An 18,710-nucleotide genomic window follows, 5' to 3' on the forward strand; every position below is an offset into this window, starting at 1 on the left:
GTTGCACTCACTGGAGTTGCAATAGCTATTTTACCCCTACGCTATCCAACTCTTTTCCTACTGTTGCACTCTCTAGAGTGGGAATAGTAATTTTTATCCCTACGCAAACCCATGCTTTCTCTAATGTTGCACTCACTGGAGTGGGAATAGTAATTTTTACCCATATGCTATCCAATGCTTTCCCTCCTGTTGCACTCACTGGAGTGGTAATAATAATTTTTACCCTCCTGCTATCCAAGGCTTTCCCTACTGTTCCACTCAATGGAGTTGGAATAGTCATTTTTACCTACCCGCTATCCAACACTCTCCCTACTGTTGCATTCACTGTAGTGGGAATAATAATTTTTACCCCTACGCTATCCAATGCTTTCCCTACTGTTGCACTCACTGGAGTGGGAATAGTAATGTTTACCCTCCCGCTATCCAATGCTTTCCCTACTGTTCCACTCACTGGAGTTGGAATAGTAATTTTTACCTATCTGCTATCCAACACTTTCCCCACTGTTGCACTCACTGGAGTGGGAATAGTAATTTTTATCCTCCCACTATCCAACGCTTTCCCTACTGTTGCAATCGCTGGGGTGGGAATAGTCATTTTTACCCAACCGCTATTCAACACTTTCCCTACTGTTGCACTCACTGGAGTGGCAATAGTAATTTTTACCCCTACGCTATCCAACGCTTTCCCTACTGTTGCACTCACTGGAGTGGGAATAGTAATTTTTACCCTCCCACTATCCAACACTTTCCCTACTGTTCCACTCACTGGAGTGGGAATAGTAATTTGTACCCACCCGCTATCCAACAAATTCTCTACTTTTGCACTTGGAGTGTGAATTATAATTTTATTTCTTTAGCTAAGTAATGTTTTTAATTTTGTTATATTTAATGTACTGTAAATTATTAATTAACATAAAAAGTATTGCTTTAATTATTTAAATTATTATATATTATTTATTTTTATATTTATATAATAGGCTTATTTATATATATATATATATATATATATATGTAAATATATTCTTAATAATGTTTTAAACATGTTATAATTAAGATGAATAATTATTTTATAATATTAAGTGAATATCTATGTTAAAAAATTATGTTTTTTTACATTACATTTATTATTTTTACATTATTTTAACTATGTTTAATTTAATTGTGTTTATTATGTAATTACTTTTATATTATTTCTAATACATTAAAAAAATCGATATTTTAACTATTAATATTTTGTACTTGATATTTTAGTACTTACCTGTGTGTAGATCGATATTCTGAACAGTCGATATTCTGTCCCTTGATATTTAGTCACTGAACCAACACCATGGCCATCACTGACAAAAGTAGTGTAAACTTACCACACTCATCCATCAGGCACACCTGAGAAGAGCAAAAGAGCATGTTTCCTTAACCATGTAAAAGGTAGAGCACAGTGTTATGGCTTTGAGGCATACATTGAACTGTCTATGTCTCTAAAATTAATGTTAAGTAGTTCTGTGTTTTTATATGTTGCTTGAGGGTGGAAGTTCCATAGCATGTCAGTTAGTAGCCGGCTGGCCTGGGATGACCACACTCATGTTCTGTCTAGTAATGAAACTTATCAATCACTACTGCATGTCTTCTGTAACTCCATTGCATTATATTGTTTGCCGATGAGTTGCCTAAAAAGAAGTGCTAACAACCCAGGAGTTGGTCAGTACAAGCTTTGTGTTAAGCTGTGAGGAACCCGGCTGGTGAGCTCACATTTAAAAGGATGCAGTGTATTGTTTTGTGGACAACTCTTCCTTAAGTAAAGAGTGCCATATTGTCTGTCGCAGCATTAAGGCGGTCATTAGCATGGCCATACCCCGGAGAAATGGGACCGCCCGCAATCCATGCAGCGGTCCCACACATCCCATTAGGATGCGCCCACCACACTGGCGGGTGCATCCCGCATTTCTGACATTGCGGCGGGTGGTTCTGAAAGCACCGCCAGCCACAATGCCAGAAATACAAGTTGTGCATTTGACAGTACAATGTGGCAGGCACCTGCCTTTAGAGAGAAGTCAGGGAGAATGTTAGATTAATATTAAAAGAAATGGTTAAAGATGTATTCATCTAACCAATTGAGGTTCAGTTATTCACCGGATCTCCAAGGTCCGCCGCTATCGTTAACCGGGTGTGTGCTCTTTCATTAGAATCAAAAACAGAAAAAAAACATTGATAATGCCTATCGGTTCCACTTGTGTATGTTGAAAACTTAATTCTATGCATCACTAACATACAGCAGTAATACACTCTGTTGTGTATGCCCTCTTCTCCCTGCTCTTTAGCTATAGTACATAGTTTAATGCAGAAAGACCTTATTTCCTGAGCTTTTGTAATGAGAAGCCCTGATCCTCCTTCGGGCATAGTTCTCCGTTATACCAATTTGGACTGACTCAACAACCCATCCCATACTAATTTTTAGAAACGTGGTTGCTGCAATATGCCACATATGTGAACTAACTGCATAGGAGTCTTATATTCTTCGCCAGTTTTGCTTGTGTGGCCCACTCCTCTGTCTCACACAGCATTAGAGAAGCAACTGGATTATGTAGATTGCACCGTATAATATTGCATTGGTGCAATTTTTACTTCTCGCCTATGTTGCAAGAGCTTTGTTACTGTACAGTGGGTTTATAGCCCACCCACTGCTTAACATTGGTCAGCTCCATTGCCACTCTGATTTGCTTCCTTCTTATTTATCAGCTTCCATAGGCTTTCCTTTCTCTTCCTGTCTTTCTCCCTCCCCTGTAGCATGGACTCATTAGTGTGTCGTTCCCCTGTTCACCTTTTCAGGTGCTACCTTTGCTTTTTGTTTAATCACTCTTTGGGTTGTCTCCCTTGTGTACTTTTCCTCCCTCCGTGTTTCTCTTCAATTCCCCTTTTGCCACCCTCGCTTGTCTGTGTGCTGTCTCAGCGCCTCCCCTTATATTATCTGTGTACTTCCTTTAGCCCCTCCCGTCCACCTCCTGCTGTCTGTGTGATTCCCCCAGCCTCTCCCTCCGACACGCCATTGCCATTGTTTGCTTTCCCCTCCCCCTGCCCACCCATCGTTCTCTGTGTGCATGCTACAGCCCATGCCAACCACATTCTATTGTCTGTGCGCTTAACTCAGACCCACCTGGTCCACCCTTCATTGTGCGTGTGCTTGCTCCAACCCCTCTGGCCCACCGTCCACAGTCGGTGTGCTCCACCATCTGCTCTTGCCTGCCCTCTACTCCACCCCTGCTTTTCTCTCATACTCTCCCTCGCTCCGTGTTGCCTTGTCCCTCAACCCACTCTCCAATTAAAAAATTTCTAACAAATGTAGGAGTGGTTGGGAGATAAGTCAACACAGAGAGCAGTAGAGAAGGATGTAGATGTGGGAGAGGACAGGCAAGAGTGGTTGGGGCTGCATATGAACATAAATAGTTAAAAAAAAAGCTCTATTATGTAATTTTGCGGGCACTGCATTTTCAGCATAAATATGAATTTGCAGCAATCGCCACATGATCCATTATCTGCAGCATAATACGCAGATTTAAAAAAATGATAGTTTAAGTGTATCAAATGTTTGTAAAAACGTGGTCACACGTGTTGCTTCCCAGTGGAAGGCCCTTCACAATGGTTGACTTTCTGTTGCTTGTTGAAATCTTTGAGTGTTAAACTGCTACTAATGAGGTGAAACTTTTGTCCTGACACTGTTAACAAGTGTACAAATCACAAAATAATAAAGTAATGCAATCACAAAATGTGCCACACTACTCCATCTAATCTGCCTTTTCTTTTCTCATAATTTAGCCAACTCTGCCACATAATGTGGTCCTTGCCTGTCACATAATTCCAGTGGCCCTGTTTATAACCTAGGCAGCCCACGGAGTTTGTCAGTAACTTATCTGCTCTCTTTCAGCAGAACATTATATTGGATTATGCACTCTGCCAGAGCTCTTTCTCTAATTCCTCTCTCGTGAAACCATAATCTCTTTGGCTCTTGGACCAGAGTGCCTTTTAGCACAGCTGTGAAACGCATCCTGACTAAGTGATTTTTAATCGTGCTGTTGTCAAGTGCACTTTACCTTGGCTTTAAACATATCTCCTTCAGCATTGACAAATGTGGCACTTCAAATGCACTTTAAGCCTTCTCACCTTTCAAGATGGAGGCTCGTTGAATAAACAAGAAACTTTTCCTTTGGTGGAAACACTTCCCATTGCTGTTGTGTGATTCCAAATAGTCGTCAGCCAGCAGTATTCATGGGCAGGGATACACAGTCTCAGACCTGAGTGTTTACATCTCTGTTTCCGTGTTCGCTGACAGGCTTTGCTGTTCTCTTCCAGAATAACCAAATTGAGTACATCCCTGCGGAGGAGCTGGCCAGACTGTACCGCCTCGAAACACTCAACCTGCAGAACAACCGCCTGTATTCAAAGGGTAAGTAGAGCAAACAAGTGGGCACTTGGGAATAAAGATGGTTTTAAATGTTAGCAGCAAATAAAAAACACAAAGGCGGTGCAGAGAGTTGTAATCAATAGGTACATGTGCGAAAGCGTATGCCCTTGCTTATTCACGTTGAGAATGTCATGCTCTGCTTTGTGCTGTTAACAAAGTAGGTTTCCAGGCACCTTATGCACGCCACCGAGTAGATATTGAGCAGTTAGGGACTTGCACAGGCCTCAGTGCTGTGTGGGTAACAATATTTGGGGTAATAGCGATCCTACATCTGATTACAACTGGACGAGTACATTCTGAGCCTCTGTGCAAACTCAGTAGAGCAGATTAGTGCACCCGTCAAATGCTGGGTGTGATAAAGTGCGTATCCCTGCAATTTTCCCCAGTTAACATATAGATAGGTCAAACTTACTGATACTTACCAGGGTAAATGCCCAGAAAATACCATGACAGGGGAATTTTGGTGCAGAAAGCACAACACATCTGCATGGTTCTTATCGAAGGGCTTAGCTAATACTGTTGCACTCCATCAATACAGAACCGCAGTGTATCAGATTTTATAGGGTGCGGTAAATATTGTATTCCTCACTGGAAGCTCTTATAATCAGGACCTTACAGTAACATGGACCGTGCGATAAATATTGGGGGGAGGGGCACTAGGTGGGTATCAGTACCTTCTCTACCTGTGGCCTGACTGTCTCTCTCAGACCTTTCTAGCAATGTGGAAGTGGCGCAAAGAACGGCACTTACTCATTGCTGTGAAGTGATCTTAACATCAGGAGATAGTCAGTCCTATAGAAAACTACATAATTAAGTCAGTAAAGTGCGACTATCAAATGCCTTTGTACCAATGCTAATTAAATTATGGTTTTAACACTAGACTGTATAATCGTCCTAAATAATCAGTTCCTTTCTATCATTATCAGTTACAGCCCAAATTTACAAAACACACACATGAATTGCCATATTCAACGAGACCCTAACAAATATGTAAGTATACTAATTACTTAGTGCTTTTTCAAGCACTTTAAAGACATGCCCATGGCTTAACGCTGTTCCAAAATCAGGTTTGTATTTGTGAAACTGGGTGAAACTCTGATGCACAAATAACGCCACCTGTAGGTGAAAGCTCACATTTGCCATTCACTAAGCATCAATCAACACTTGTAAAGGGATTTGCTTACATGTCACATTACACTAATATGCTGGGAGTTTGTGCATTCAAGCGTAGGCTACTGGATATTCACAAACATTTGGCAGGTGCATTCCTACCCTACCTAGAATTGGACATTTACTCCTGTCAAGGGCAGGAGTAAATCATTACACAGGATGAGAACTGGTAGGCAACCCTACCAAAGTTGATGATGGAGTTGCAGGATAAATCATTTTGCAAGTGGAAAAAAGTAAGCAACTTTGTTTGGAAAGCAGATATGCCTTCTTTCAGAAGATTGCTGGATCATAGATGCTTGTGCTCAGTTCTCAAAGAATGGTCAAGTTGTGTCCATGGATTCAGCCCTTGGACACCTATGGGATCAGCCTCAATATTTCTGGCATTTGAAAGACGGATGGTTGATCCTCTAGAAATTGGTTGATATTAAGCTACTGGATATTACATAGTGAGAGAAAGACTCCAAAATTACACAGCAACTTTATTTCAGAAAAGTTTGTGCATACTGCCAAGGCTGCCTCATTTGATCCTTAGCTTCAGATCTTGAATTTGACCCTTGCTCCACCTGGAGTCAGTGAAGGAAATTGAAGGCAAGTGTTGCACAGTCACCTTTTTTAGGCTCATCCTTGTTGCTTGGTTCTGGATTCGTCAACTTCTGGTCATGGGTTTCTTGCCATAGTCCGGGAGTGCTATCGTCAGTGATCTTTTCATCTCTTCCCTTTGGCCCATGTGGAGAAAAGGCTAAATATTTATTAGAATGGAAAACTGCAAGTGGATATATTTGATCACATATTATCCTCGTCGCCTGAAAGATATGTCAGAATTCAAAATTATTTTTTACCTTTTTTACCTTTTGAATCAATGGCAGGGTCAGTTCCAGAGTAGTTGACCTGCTGAAAAAGAGAAAGATGTCCCCTGTATGCCAGTCGTGGAGACACGTAGACCGAGATAATTTTCTTTTAACTAAGGCTTTGTTCATCTTGTCCAGGCACCAAAGCCATCTTTTTAGCATATGAAAATCTGAGTGTTGCTAGTCTACATTTACAATTAGATGTTGTGCAGTATAATCACCTAGGGTAAAGAGCACTTAACAAGAAGAAAGATTGAATCACTGTGGAGCACCAGTTGGTAAAGCCCAATGCTCAGGGAATGCCAACTTTAAAATAGTTTTAAAGTGTAAATAGAAAGAACATAACAAAATATGCATACATTTTATTGCAAGGCGCGTGTCTGTACAGGATTGTGTTCTGCTCTGTTCAGCATTGTGCATGCAAGAAGGTATAGGAATCCGCCTCCCTCCGTTGTCCTTAGCACCTCCTCCGGCCAGCCCAGCAGGCCAAATAACACTGTTCTGTGCATAAGCAGAGACAGAGGTGGGAATTTAGTGCAATGCATGGCGTTGCAGATGCCAGACATAAAGACAGCCTATGGTGCCTTTTCTATTTTTCTGTTTACATATTTTCAGTGGCAAACTTACATCAAGGACCATTATGATTACATCTAACAATTAGAAGTCCTTGACATTTTCCCAGATATGGTTGTTGTCATCTTCACTACAACACCCTCAAATGCAGCCACCGTGGAGCAACTATGACCTTACCCCGTTATGCTCCCCTCTTCGTTCTTCCCCCCTTCACATACATGGGGAATTGACATTTAATTGTGACATTGTCCTCCAAGACTTCGATGTGGTGTCCCACATTCTTCCATTGGTTTGGGAAGTATCCCTACCATTCCCTGTTCAGCCATCGTGCACCACTTTACTGCTCTTTCCCTGGGTAGGTGTCTGGTCCCTCTTCCCATTTCCACCATATTTTATCATATTTGCGGTTGCAACCTACCCTCATAGATCAGTTTGTCCTCTGATCCTGCATAGTTCCATTCCTTCTTTCCACTTCAGGAGTCCTGGGCCATATGGGCTGCCCTGGTGTCTGGCAATATCTCTACTGTATAGCCCAGGTTGATCAGCAGTTTATTTTAAGATGTAACCTCAGAGTCCATCCAGATCCTTAGCAGTGCCCTCAATTCGGATAGTGGTTCTCCAAGTGGCCCTCCCTCGCATCTCCTGCCAGGGATTTCCTCCCTTCCTCCCAGAAGAGCCATATTTTTGGACAGCCCCATAGTGTGTGATCAAAGGTACTCCGCTGTCCACACTGTCGGAGGCATTGGTCATCTGAGGTGCTATCTATCTTGAGTAGCAGTACACAGGTGCAGTATGTTCGGTGCAGTATTTTTAATTGGATGGGATGGAAGTTGGCTCGGATTGCCACTTCCCTTGGGTATTGTATGGTTTCCTCCCAGTCATCATCCTCTAGCTTCCCCTCTTATCTTTCTGCCATCTTGCCTTCAATCTTGGTAGCTCTCCCTGTGTGTTTCTCATCAGTGTAGCATACGTAAGGGAGATGGCTTTGGTAGCCAAGCCTCCGTCTACAGTTTTCATTCTAGGGGGGATTCTTCCTTTGTTTCCTCTTTTCTGGGCATCCTGGCCTGCAGGGTGCATCCCAATTTCAGGTATTTAAATACCTGGGTGCTAGCCATGTCATATTCGTCCCATCGTGTACAAATGGAGCCATCCCGTTAGCATCCCACACATCGTCTATTGGCGAGAGGACTATTAAGTCCCATTGTTCAAAACCTGGTAAGTTTGGTCCTGGATGGAGCCTTGTGCCCACACACAACAGGGTTATTGCTGTCAAACGCCCCACCCCCCATTTTTCTATTAAGTTTTCACCATATGGCTATGAATGTGGCAGCAGCCGTGGTCCGTGGAGGAAGTTGCAGTGGGGCAGAAGGCGGGGCGGGGAGGGGCAGGGTGAGGGGTGCTAAAAACCGGAATATGGAAAATTGGAGGTAAATAAACAATTTAATGAATAAAACGAATTTCATACCGCGGGCTGCGTCGCATTTTGCGATGCAGGGCGCGTTACGAAATTTGTTTTATTGGTACTCTATTGGTACTCTGCCTCCAAGCCCATAAGTTCCTGATCTAGGTCTAGTTGGCATCGCAATTGCTCCTTTTTTTCCCCATCTTGTCTGCAATGATTATCCTTGCTAAACCCCCTGGATGGTGGCTTTGCAGGCCTCCCATCAGATCAGTGCTTACATTTCTGTCTCTGGGTTTTCTTTAAAATAGTGCTCTGTTGCATTGTTAAGGCATTCCACTACCTTCTTATTTCACAAGCGCCATGACACCATTCTCCATTCTCTCCTGCATCTCGTGTTTGTCATTGTCAATGTGCTGCTCAGCAGTGAATAGCCTGATATCCCTCGGGCCTGGAATTCCGCCTCAGTGAACCTTGGGAGTGTTGGCAGTGGTGTAAGACAGTAGTCTAATCGTGAGTGGGTATTATGTGCCTCGAAGTAGTAAGAATATCCTCTGCTGATCCCATGCAGTGATCTCCAAATGAACCCCAGCCCCATTGACTTTACAAAGTCGCACAGTTTCCCAGAATGGTGGTTGAGGTTCTGATCGGGGATGGACCTATCTAGTTGCAGGTGCATTGTAAGATTCATGTCTCCCCCTATTATAGTCAACATCTGGGGGAGATCCCAATGTAATTGTCCCAGGAGTTGCAGGGTGTCAGTCTGTAGTCCTGGATGGAAATACCTATTAATTAGCTCCACTGGTTCCCCTTCCCAGGTGCCCACAACCATCGCCCTGGCCATCTGAGTGGGTCTGTGTCACCTGGAAAGGAATGGATTTTTTTAAATAGGATTGCAACCCCTCTGGATCCCGATGGGTAACCTGAGTGACCTGCCACTTGTGTATCATCACCAGCCAGGGGAGCACAGCTGGACCCCTTTAGATGTGTTTTCTGTAGAAACACCACATCCCTGGCATAGCGTGCTATAGCTTTGGTCACCAGCCCCTGCTGCCCAACCCATTGACATTCCATGTGAGTAGCTTAAGGACCTGTTTCATAGTTTGGCCTACTCATCCCTTTCTCATGGGGAGAGTGTCTGCCCAGACGGGGTGTTACTTTCCCTTGCCTAGTATACTCTAGTATGGCTGCAAACTGTTCAATGTTAATCTTAACGTTATCCTACCTCCGCTCCCTCCCTATCTTATCATGCTGCAGTGTTAGATCCAGCCAGGACCCCAATGCAAGGTATGTCCATCACCCAACAAAATCAGAGATTCAGAGTGTTACCATCAGCGATTGTTATCCTCACACTCCAGTGCATATAGATGGATGGTCCCCTGCTGGCCTACGAGTTATACATCAATAAATTGCCTCAGTTTTACAACCCCATCTTCAGGAGTGAGTTCCATAACCCTGTATTTCCATTGTAACCTTCCCCCAGACCAGGTTCTGCAGCAAGTCCAGTCAGACAATCTCCTTTGAGATTTGAGATCATCTGGGTGACTTTTGGGAGTGGTCTGAGTTCACCGTTGTCTTCATAGACTAGGTTCCCCTCTGCTGAATCCCCATGGTCAGTCTCAAGAGCTTCCCATAAGTTGGTAGTCTCCAGGCCGTGTTGGCGCTGGAGATCCATCACTACTACTCTTGCCCTGTAAATTTGTGCATGTTCTTTAGTTGGTATTGTTGGTCCTGCCATTTCAGTACCTGGTACCTTTCACCATTGTCTGCAGGGTAGTACCCCCTTCTCTCCAGCCAGTCCCAGACATCCTACGCCGCCGTGAAGAACTGTGTCTCGCCTCAATCCAGGATACAGAGCTTCACTGGGAAGAGAAGGGCGTTCCATATATCTAAGTTACTGAGGTATTGTTTGAGTGCCCAAAAGGATTCTCTTTGTGGTTGGACTACTGTTGTATAGTCGGGGGAAGATGTTTACCTTGGCGCCGTCCACAGTCCATGTGCCTGTGCTGCTTGTAGTATGATGTCCTTGTCCCAAAAATTCAGCACCATGGCACACGGTGGGGCCCCAAGGGGAACAACTTTGAGGTTTTCCCCTTCAAAACCACCAATGGGAGTCTGTCCAAGATCCCAACGAATCAAACATTATTGCAGCAGGATCAACACTCCGCATCATTCAGTTTGTCTGCCAGAGCTGCTGCCTCTTGCTTCAGTGCCCATAAGTGGGGGCTGTTCTCCATCACCATTAGATGGACCTGGCCCACAGTGCTTTCTGTTTCTTCTACTGTAGCCACCAGCTTTTTATGGTTGGCCCTAAATAGGTTTACATTCTGAGAGACTGAGTCAATTTTATGTTCCAGGGCTCTCTTGGTCTCTTTTATTGCAGCCAAATCGGTTGTTGCATGCGTTTCCAAGCCCCATTCTGTGAGTAGGAGCATTTGGTCATTGCCATGTACATCCGTGCGTGAGGTGCCTTTCCCCACTATGTTGGTAACTTTGGGATGGACCATAGTGTTTCCAGCATATGGTAGTCCAGTTTCACTGAATGTGCAAGTGAGGTGTTGAGATGCGCCACTGACGGGCGCTGCAGTATCACCCTCCTTAGGCTATTCAGGGGTTTTGTCCCCTTTTGCATTATGTGGTGGTCCTGGCATCTCCCCATAGTCTGCTTACCCTCAGCAGCACTCCTGGCACGAGCCCTCCCTTCTTCCCGCTCGCAGGTATGTTAGTTGGTTGGTCACAGATTACTGGAGTCCCCCACAGGTGGCTTCGGAGATGACAGATCTCCCAGGGTTGCAGGGCATTCTTCCAGTGCCTGGTTCCTTTGCATCATCATGTGGGATGTTCTTGCAGAAAGAGGTGAGGTAGGGGCCAACACCAGCCTCCGGTGAGCAATCAGAGGCTCGCCGGTACAGTGTATACTCAGGCAGCTGTCAGGTTTCTCACGTCCCTTCAGGCAGCCGCAATGCCCGCTGGGAGTATTTCAGGCCCCTAGAGCTCCGTGGATGTGCTCTGTGTTAGGACCACTTGTTGAAGCATACCTCATGTGAGGACTCTCTCCTGTACCTCCTCTGCTACCTGGGGTCCCGCCTGCCATGGTGCTCAGTGTATGGGAGGCAGGAGGGGGGCCAAGCTCCCCAGTCAGGTCACTGTTGCAATCCCCAGTCCGTAGCTAGAGCTTGTGGCGCCCGGGGCTATCCCTCAGATTGCCGCCCGGGGGGGGGGGGGGGGGGGGCGCTGGGGAAAAAGGATGGCGAGCAGTTGGAAGAGGTTCGAGAGACGCATAATATCGCCTCTGATAAGAGGGGCTCAAATCCACCTGAGCGACTTACCTCACTCATCTATCATTCCCATATAATAAGCCAGCCAGGCAGTGGAGAAGAAGTAGAAATATATTTATTAGGACATAATATTCATCTGCAGATGGGCCCCGTCAGGTCTACACCCCAGGGAGTGCACCAAGAAGACTGCCTCATCTCATCACAGCAATACATTATAACATAGCATGGCAGAGTAAAACCACGCCCAGACTGGAAAAGTACTGGGCTCAGCAGAGGGTGAACAATGAACTCATACATGAGGCATCTGCACCTGCGAAGGCAACACTGTTATCTCCCCTCAAGATCACAGAGCCGAGGCTCTGCTACTCCAGGGCATGGAAACATTTCTGCAAAACTAACTCAAGGCAAGAAATGCTGAAACAGGGATTTTCTGCTCATAAGGGAGGGGGGAAAACTGTACCATGAGACATTGGAGCTGCAGAGCAAATGTCAGCATCAGAAGTCTGTCTGCCATAGACAAGCTTCTCTCTCTTATAGGAAAGTATACAGAAATATCAATAATGGGAACCTAACCAAGGGAAAGCAATGTACTACAACAGGTCTTCTAGCTTAGAAGGCAAAAATAAGACAAAAGCGTACACATTACAGAAACAATTCTATCCAACTGAAGCTTGCATATTACAAAAATAGCTCAGTGGGTTGCAGCACATGAATAATAAGCTGTAACTTCATATTGGTTAGACACATTAGGCTAACATATTCACAACATCATTAGGACATTCTGTAACAGGAAAATTACAATCTATCAGACCCTCCTTTTAGCCTAATGTGGCTAACATAAGTGCAGCCTTTATTGCTTAAAGGAGGGACTGTACAACTCTAAAGGAGGGAACGGGGACGGCATCACTCATCAATCAAAGGGAAGCAAAGAAAACAAGAATAACCAATAATATGTCATCATAAAAGATATCTGGTATCGGGAAATGAAATACTAGGATGAGCATGATCATAGAAGTAGTGCAGCATACTATAGGACAGGAAGTGCAGAGGCAACAAGTAAAAGAACAACCCACGCAATACCTACTAAATCAATAATTATTCTCTGGGTGGGAGGCACCCTCCTTTTTTGACTAATCTAAACATATGTTCTCGGGGTACCATTTCTCTATAACACTATGTCATGATCGGACAACTTATACATACATCACTGTTCAAGTCATGAGCAGGAATTAATGCAAATAATATCAAACTGTCAGGGAAAACACCCTATTGAATTATATACTGAGTGTTCACTTGCATTATCAGTGAGGACCTGTATCTAACATCCATGAAGTAGATCTTTATCGGGCTGAGAAATGTTTTTTTTTAACTAAACTATTCAAAGTATACTAACCCTCACAGCTACTTCCATAGGGCAAGAATACAAGCAACATTTTTTTTCACCCTTGTGTGTGTATGAAGGCAAAGACCCACACACCCAATAATCTGCAGCAATTGAATACTACATCATCCTAATGAACTTCCCAGTGCTCCTCCTCATGAGGAACTAGGGTCACTCTGATGTGGTGTTGGAATAGTACTCATGAGGGTATGTGCCAAGCAACAAGAAACTAATTCTCTAAAGAGAAATATGAAAGCAATAGTTAGGATACAAAAAAACACAATATTAAATTTGTAGACCATGAGAACCAAATGATATTAGGGACATCTGGACAAGGGGCCACTCCTCCTGGGGAATAGGAACATTCAAAGGGACTCATTTTCCTAGCTAAAGGTCCAAAGTAAACTAGGGGAAAAACAGTTCACACTGAGGCCAACCAGAGGGGATCTTCTCCCTTCAAGGGATCTTCTCCCTGTGTCCGTTAAAGCCTCACAGGCAGACTTCTATTGTTCATTCCCTAACTCCCACGACGGAGTCGCACAGCTTCACGACTCAGAGGAGCACTTAATCTGGGCCCAGGCGCAATCCTAGTGTCCCACCTGACAATGTCTCAACAGTGCACCAGGGCTCTTCCAGCAGTCCGTCGCTAACACTTTCTTTAGTCCTTCCCTACTTCCCTTACTCAGCCCTTCTTCCGGTGCCCTGCTCTCCTTTCCTGGGCCACAGAATATATCGAGTGCTCCCTCGCACCACAGGATCTGTGAACAGAATGGGGGGCTCAATGGCAGGGGACTTATCCGCTGATGTTTGCTCACTGTGATCAAGAGAGACCTCACCACTAGCAATCAGAGCCGGCCTCTTCTCCTTTTGATCAGGCTCCTCACCTCTCAATAAAGCATCCGAGAAGTGTATTTGTCATCAGCGACGCCCTTTCTCACCCACTCATCATAGGGCAACAGAAGGGGGACCCTCTTTACGTGCGACACATGTGTCCACGCCTTGCGGCCCTGGATCCGGAGTGCGGTACGGGTGGCCAGTAGCACCTGGAGTGGCTCGGCGCACCTCGGCTCCAAGCAAGACTTCCGCTAGTATCTTCGGATGATGACTCAGTCCCCGTGATGGATGGTGTGTCCAGGCCCCTCCGGTTGCGGCTTCAGTGTGTCTGCTACCTGCTGACGAAGGGAACGAAGATCTTTAGTCAAAGCATACAAATAGTCTGTCAACAAAGGGTATTCAATATCAGCAAAACAATTTGTTCTTGGGACACCCCAAACATTTGCTGGGCGGTGTGAATTTGAATGTGAAAACATCTCTGGCCTATCAATAAATTTGTGCTGACAATTGGTAATACATTACATATCTGACTTTTTCCACTGTATTACCTGTCGACGGGCGTACGCATTTACTGAATTCTAAGAGAAGAGAAAAAATAAAACAAAACAGACATGCTATATTCCCGCATTTTCACTTGAGAACCCTCAAAAAGGGAATTTCAAACCGCTATTCCTATAGCATGCACACAGCGTCTACTTTGTGAACCTTCACTGTTGTGCAAAACTTCAAACACTTCTAATATTCTTTTTTTATTACGCAAAACAACTATATTTTGCTCATGACCATGCTCACATATTATAGAAGCAGCAGGAAACTAACTTCTACAAAGCTATAATTTCAACAGAATTTTTTTTTTTTGCTGAGGATCACACAAGCATCTTTCACCTTTCTCACTATTTAGACCATGTAACATTTTTTTTAGGGGAAAACCTGTTCACCAGCTCTAATAGGGATTGTCAGCTCAACTATGCAGGCTAACTGATAAGAGACTTGTGATAACTGTGCACCTTTACTTAGTGATGCACAATAATGATGTCGTTACCTAGGAATGTGAAACAAAAAAAAAAGTACAGAACTATTGTTCCCTTCAAAGGTCAAATAAGGAAACACTAGTCTGGGGCGTCTGGGCGGGTCTTTTCATACCTTTCATCCCTCTCCAATTAAAATAATTCTCTAATAAAGACTATCAGTTTATTTTCACAGACTAGCTAATAAAGAACTAGCAATGTACTCGCATGACTACAATAATGGTGTTATTACTCAACACTTGTAGAACAAAACTACCCACATCTAATTCCCCTTTTAGAGCAAAGCAGGACAGGCTAACAAATATTTGAGAAGAGGAGGGAGCAATATACATGTTACCTAGTCCTAATTTATAGGAGAGCTAGCGGGGAGCTAGCTTCCTCCCCCAGTTTGACAGGAGGAAATCTGAAACATATTTCACTTCAGTCAACACCATCAACCCCCGGGTATAGCACTGATCATAAACAAAATTCTAGGAGATACATAGCACTTTTGAGAGGGATAGAACATCTTTTAGCACATGTACAAATGTCATTGCCATAAAATCATGTGTGTGCCTACTAATATCGAATACAATGTAACTAAGGAGAATTCATTATAATTGTTTATCTATTACAAAACACACTTCTTCTTTTTAGGCCTTTTATTCCCATGAAGGAGTAAGGAAAAGGAAATGGGACTGGGACACAGCTAAAATCCCCCATAACTAGGCACTATGCGACATTCATTAGGGAAATGGCGGTAAAAGGGAAATCTATAAAGGAACAAAAATTACTTAGGTGATAGTCAGGCTTGTGACACATCCATGAGAACACAGTAGAACTCTTCTTTTTTTTTGATACCATTTAACCAAATAGACCTACACTGCTGAAGTGTTGTCTGTGAAATTTAGGGACCAGAACAAATTCCCCACAGAGGAGCTTGTACTAGTATCAAAAATAGAATTGTCAAAACAATACAAAACCGAAACATACATAAAATAAAAACAAGCATACCAAGGCAGCAGGTATACTTGCTGTGCTAAGCACAGAAAGCATAGACAAATCCCAGCAACACATGCAAAGGAGCTGTGACACACAACACAATGCCATGCATTTCATGCACAGTGAAACTGCAGTCCAAAACCCAGTATGCTGGCCTCCTTAATTTGTCAGCCTTAAGATCGATCAGCATACCTACCACGCAGAACAGAACAAACAATGCACAATAAGCCAAAGAAAACAAAGAACACACAATATTTACATGCATATAACATAAAATAATACGCAATAATACATATACCAAACACAAAGGCCACAAAAAGGAAAACACAATATTAGTTACCCAAAGGACTATATTTTTCTCATGCATGTCATGCATCATGCGGTGTCAGTGCACACATAATCTGTCTAGCACAAAGTTGCATCAATACTCACCATAACTCACAGATAAAAATGTTTCCCATTGCACTGAAACTAAACAAATCAAACCACAAAAAAAAAAAACAACAACACACAAAATATTGGACAGAAAGGCAACCACTTAGTAAAAATACCTTCTACAAATACTGACTTTAAAACCTATGCTTGGAGCTCATTCACACCTGTTCATCTATATTATCTATCATCACCCTATACATACTAACTGTTCACTTTCCGTTCTGAAAACCCTGTCTGCTACCTTAGACAAGAACCAGTCCTAACCTCTTTTAACCATCAGCCAAAAATATAAAACATTTAGCAGCATTGAAAATCACATGACAATCTTGTAATGACATTTTAATGCAGCATCAAAAAGAGAAAAAGATATACATTTACTTTCACAGCTTTCAATTGTCATGAACCAGGAATTTCCATATTGTACGTAAACTTTTTATTCTTGTTATTAAAGGTACCAAATCTATTTCTGCACAGACATCTTTCCCTGTCTAAATGGGCCTTTTTTATAACCAATGCACTTTCTCATCTTTAAACAAAAAGGGGCATCTTACTTCTGGGTAAAATCACAGCTCTAACTGTGTTATGTTAACATGTTAAAGTTCTGAATCATACACATTTAATCATGTTGCCAAAGGTATATTCTCATCCCCAGAACATACTAAATACTCCAGTGCACACTAGCAGACATTTGCACAAAACACACACTCTGCACCTCCACTCAGCGGGTGGGGCACTGGGCCCACTGCAACCCCCCAACTCAATATTTATTTAAATAGGAAACGTTTATACTATGACATGGACCAACAGTGACACAAAAAGATTCAACAACAAAAATGGACACAACAGACAACCAATAAATCTCTTTTTCTTCTTGCCTTTTAACTGCACACAAATCAATCACCTATTCTGAATACAATTCAAATGATAGGAGTAACATGTGCTTAAACTATTGCATCTGAAACACTCACTAACTTATTTAGTAAATACATTTTTCTCAAAACAATCCTTCTTTTCTCAGACTAGGCCATTTTAAAGTGTAATTCTCTATGTCCAAATGCAATAATCTGTTGAAAGTTATTCATCATTTTGTTCCTAATACTAAATCAGATGTGTTCTGAACAACTGCATTATACTTTAGTCTAAACCAGCAGCAGTTTGAACTCATAATTATGTAGACTCGCTCCGAATTCACAATTCACATGGCTCCAACTGTGTATCTCCGCCTGTCTCTTCTCTTGCTCTCTGTGCTTTGCGAACCCATTGGAATGCTGTTATCACACCAAGGTCACAACTGCTCAACTCTTTCACACACTGTTATTCTAAACCTTACCAGCCCAGAGTTCTACAACCCTTTTTTATTTTATTGTGGACTGAAACACATCCACTCAACAGGTCATTTTTAAAACTAACTAAACAACTCCAGCTCTCCACCCCCTTTAGAGGCCCGCTTTTGCCGTTCAGAAATGCATCTCTCGCAGTCTTCCAAGAGCTAAGAATTCTGGGCTGCTAGCCAGGCTTCCTGGCCCCTCTGGCATTCATCACCAAGGCCAAATCTGCCTCGCACTCTGCGCTCGTCGTTCTGGCGCTGACAAAGCCAATAAGCCTTCCTAACTCTTTCTAACATGCAATAATTAACCTTATTTTAAAAAAATACGTTTCTCTTTTTTTTCACTTCTTTCTAACTTTACACTCTTTCTACATTCTATTAACATACATTCTAATTACTGGTAATCAAATCCTTATTCTTTTCTTCATCTTCTACTGTTCACAAATTAAGGGGATGAAAGAAATCAAATTATTTTCCATAGAGCACAGCCCTGCATGCACTTTTAAACTAAATGAAAAACACACTGATAGCCAGGCACAACCATCTCAGGTAGCTCACAAGGAATAGACAATTTAACTCATGCAACAAGATGCACTCACTTCATTCAAACAAACATTTACACAAACAAAAGGCAACCCACAGACTGCTCTCAAACCAAACCAATTATAACCAAATCAAACATATTACATGAAATACATACCCCATCCTCTTAATCACTGCTCACATTGGCTCACTGAGCCATTACAAGCAAATTTAAATGAGAACACCCTGCAAATTCCAAATGTACACATTTTGTCTTCTTTTAAAACTAAACTGTTGATCTGTCCATATTCTGGGCTATCATAAGTTCTCTCATCTGTCTTTGCTGAACCTCTTTCTGCCACAACCTTAGGGAATTAAAAATGCCTGACAGCTGTGCCTAGCAAACAATCTCTCCTGCAAGTAATCTATCTGAGCTGCATCAAAAATATTAAACAAAATCAGGATAAATCCATATTCACAT

The 18,710-nt window shown here is 42.9% G+C and overlaps 1 protein-coding gene across 2 annotated transcripts in view; it reads left to right on the plus strand.

Moving 5' to 3' along the window:
* Positions 1-18,710, plus strand: part of PODN (podocan) — a 429,517-nt gene that overhangs the window by 200,240 nt on the left and 210,567 nt on the right. For both annotated transcript variants that reach the window (XM_086952453.1, XM_086952454.1), the window contains exon 3: positions 4,342-4,435. In XM_086952453.1, coding sequence (XP_086808579.1) covers positions 4,342-4,435 — 94 coding nt within the window. The remainder of the gene's footprint in view (positions 1-4,341; positions 4,436-18,710) is intronic.

The sequence above is a fragment of the Lissotriton vulgaris genome, chromosome 1_1 (genome assembly GCF_964263255.1).
Source record: "Lissotriton vulgaris chromosome 1_1, aLisVul1.2, whole genome shotgun sequence".
NCBI lineage: Eukaryota > Metazoa > Chordata > Amphibia > Caudata > Salamandridae > Lissotriton > Lissotriton vulgaris.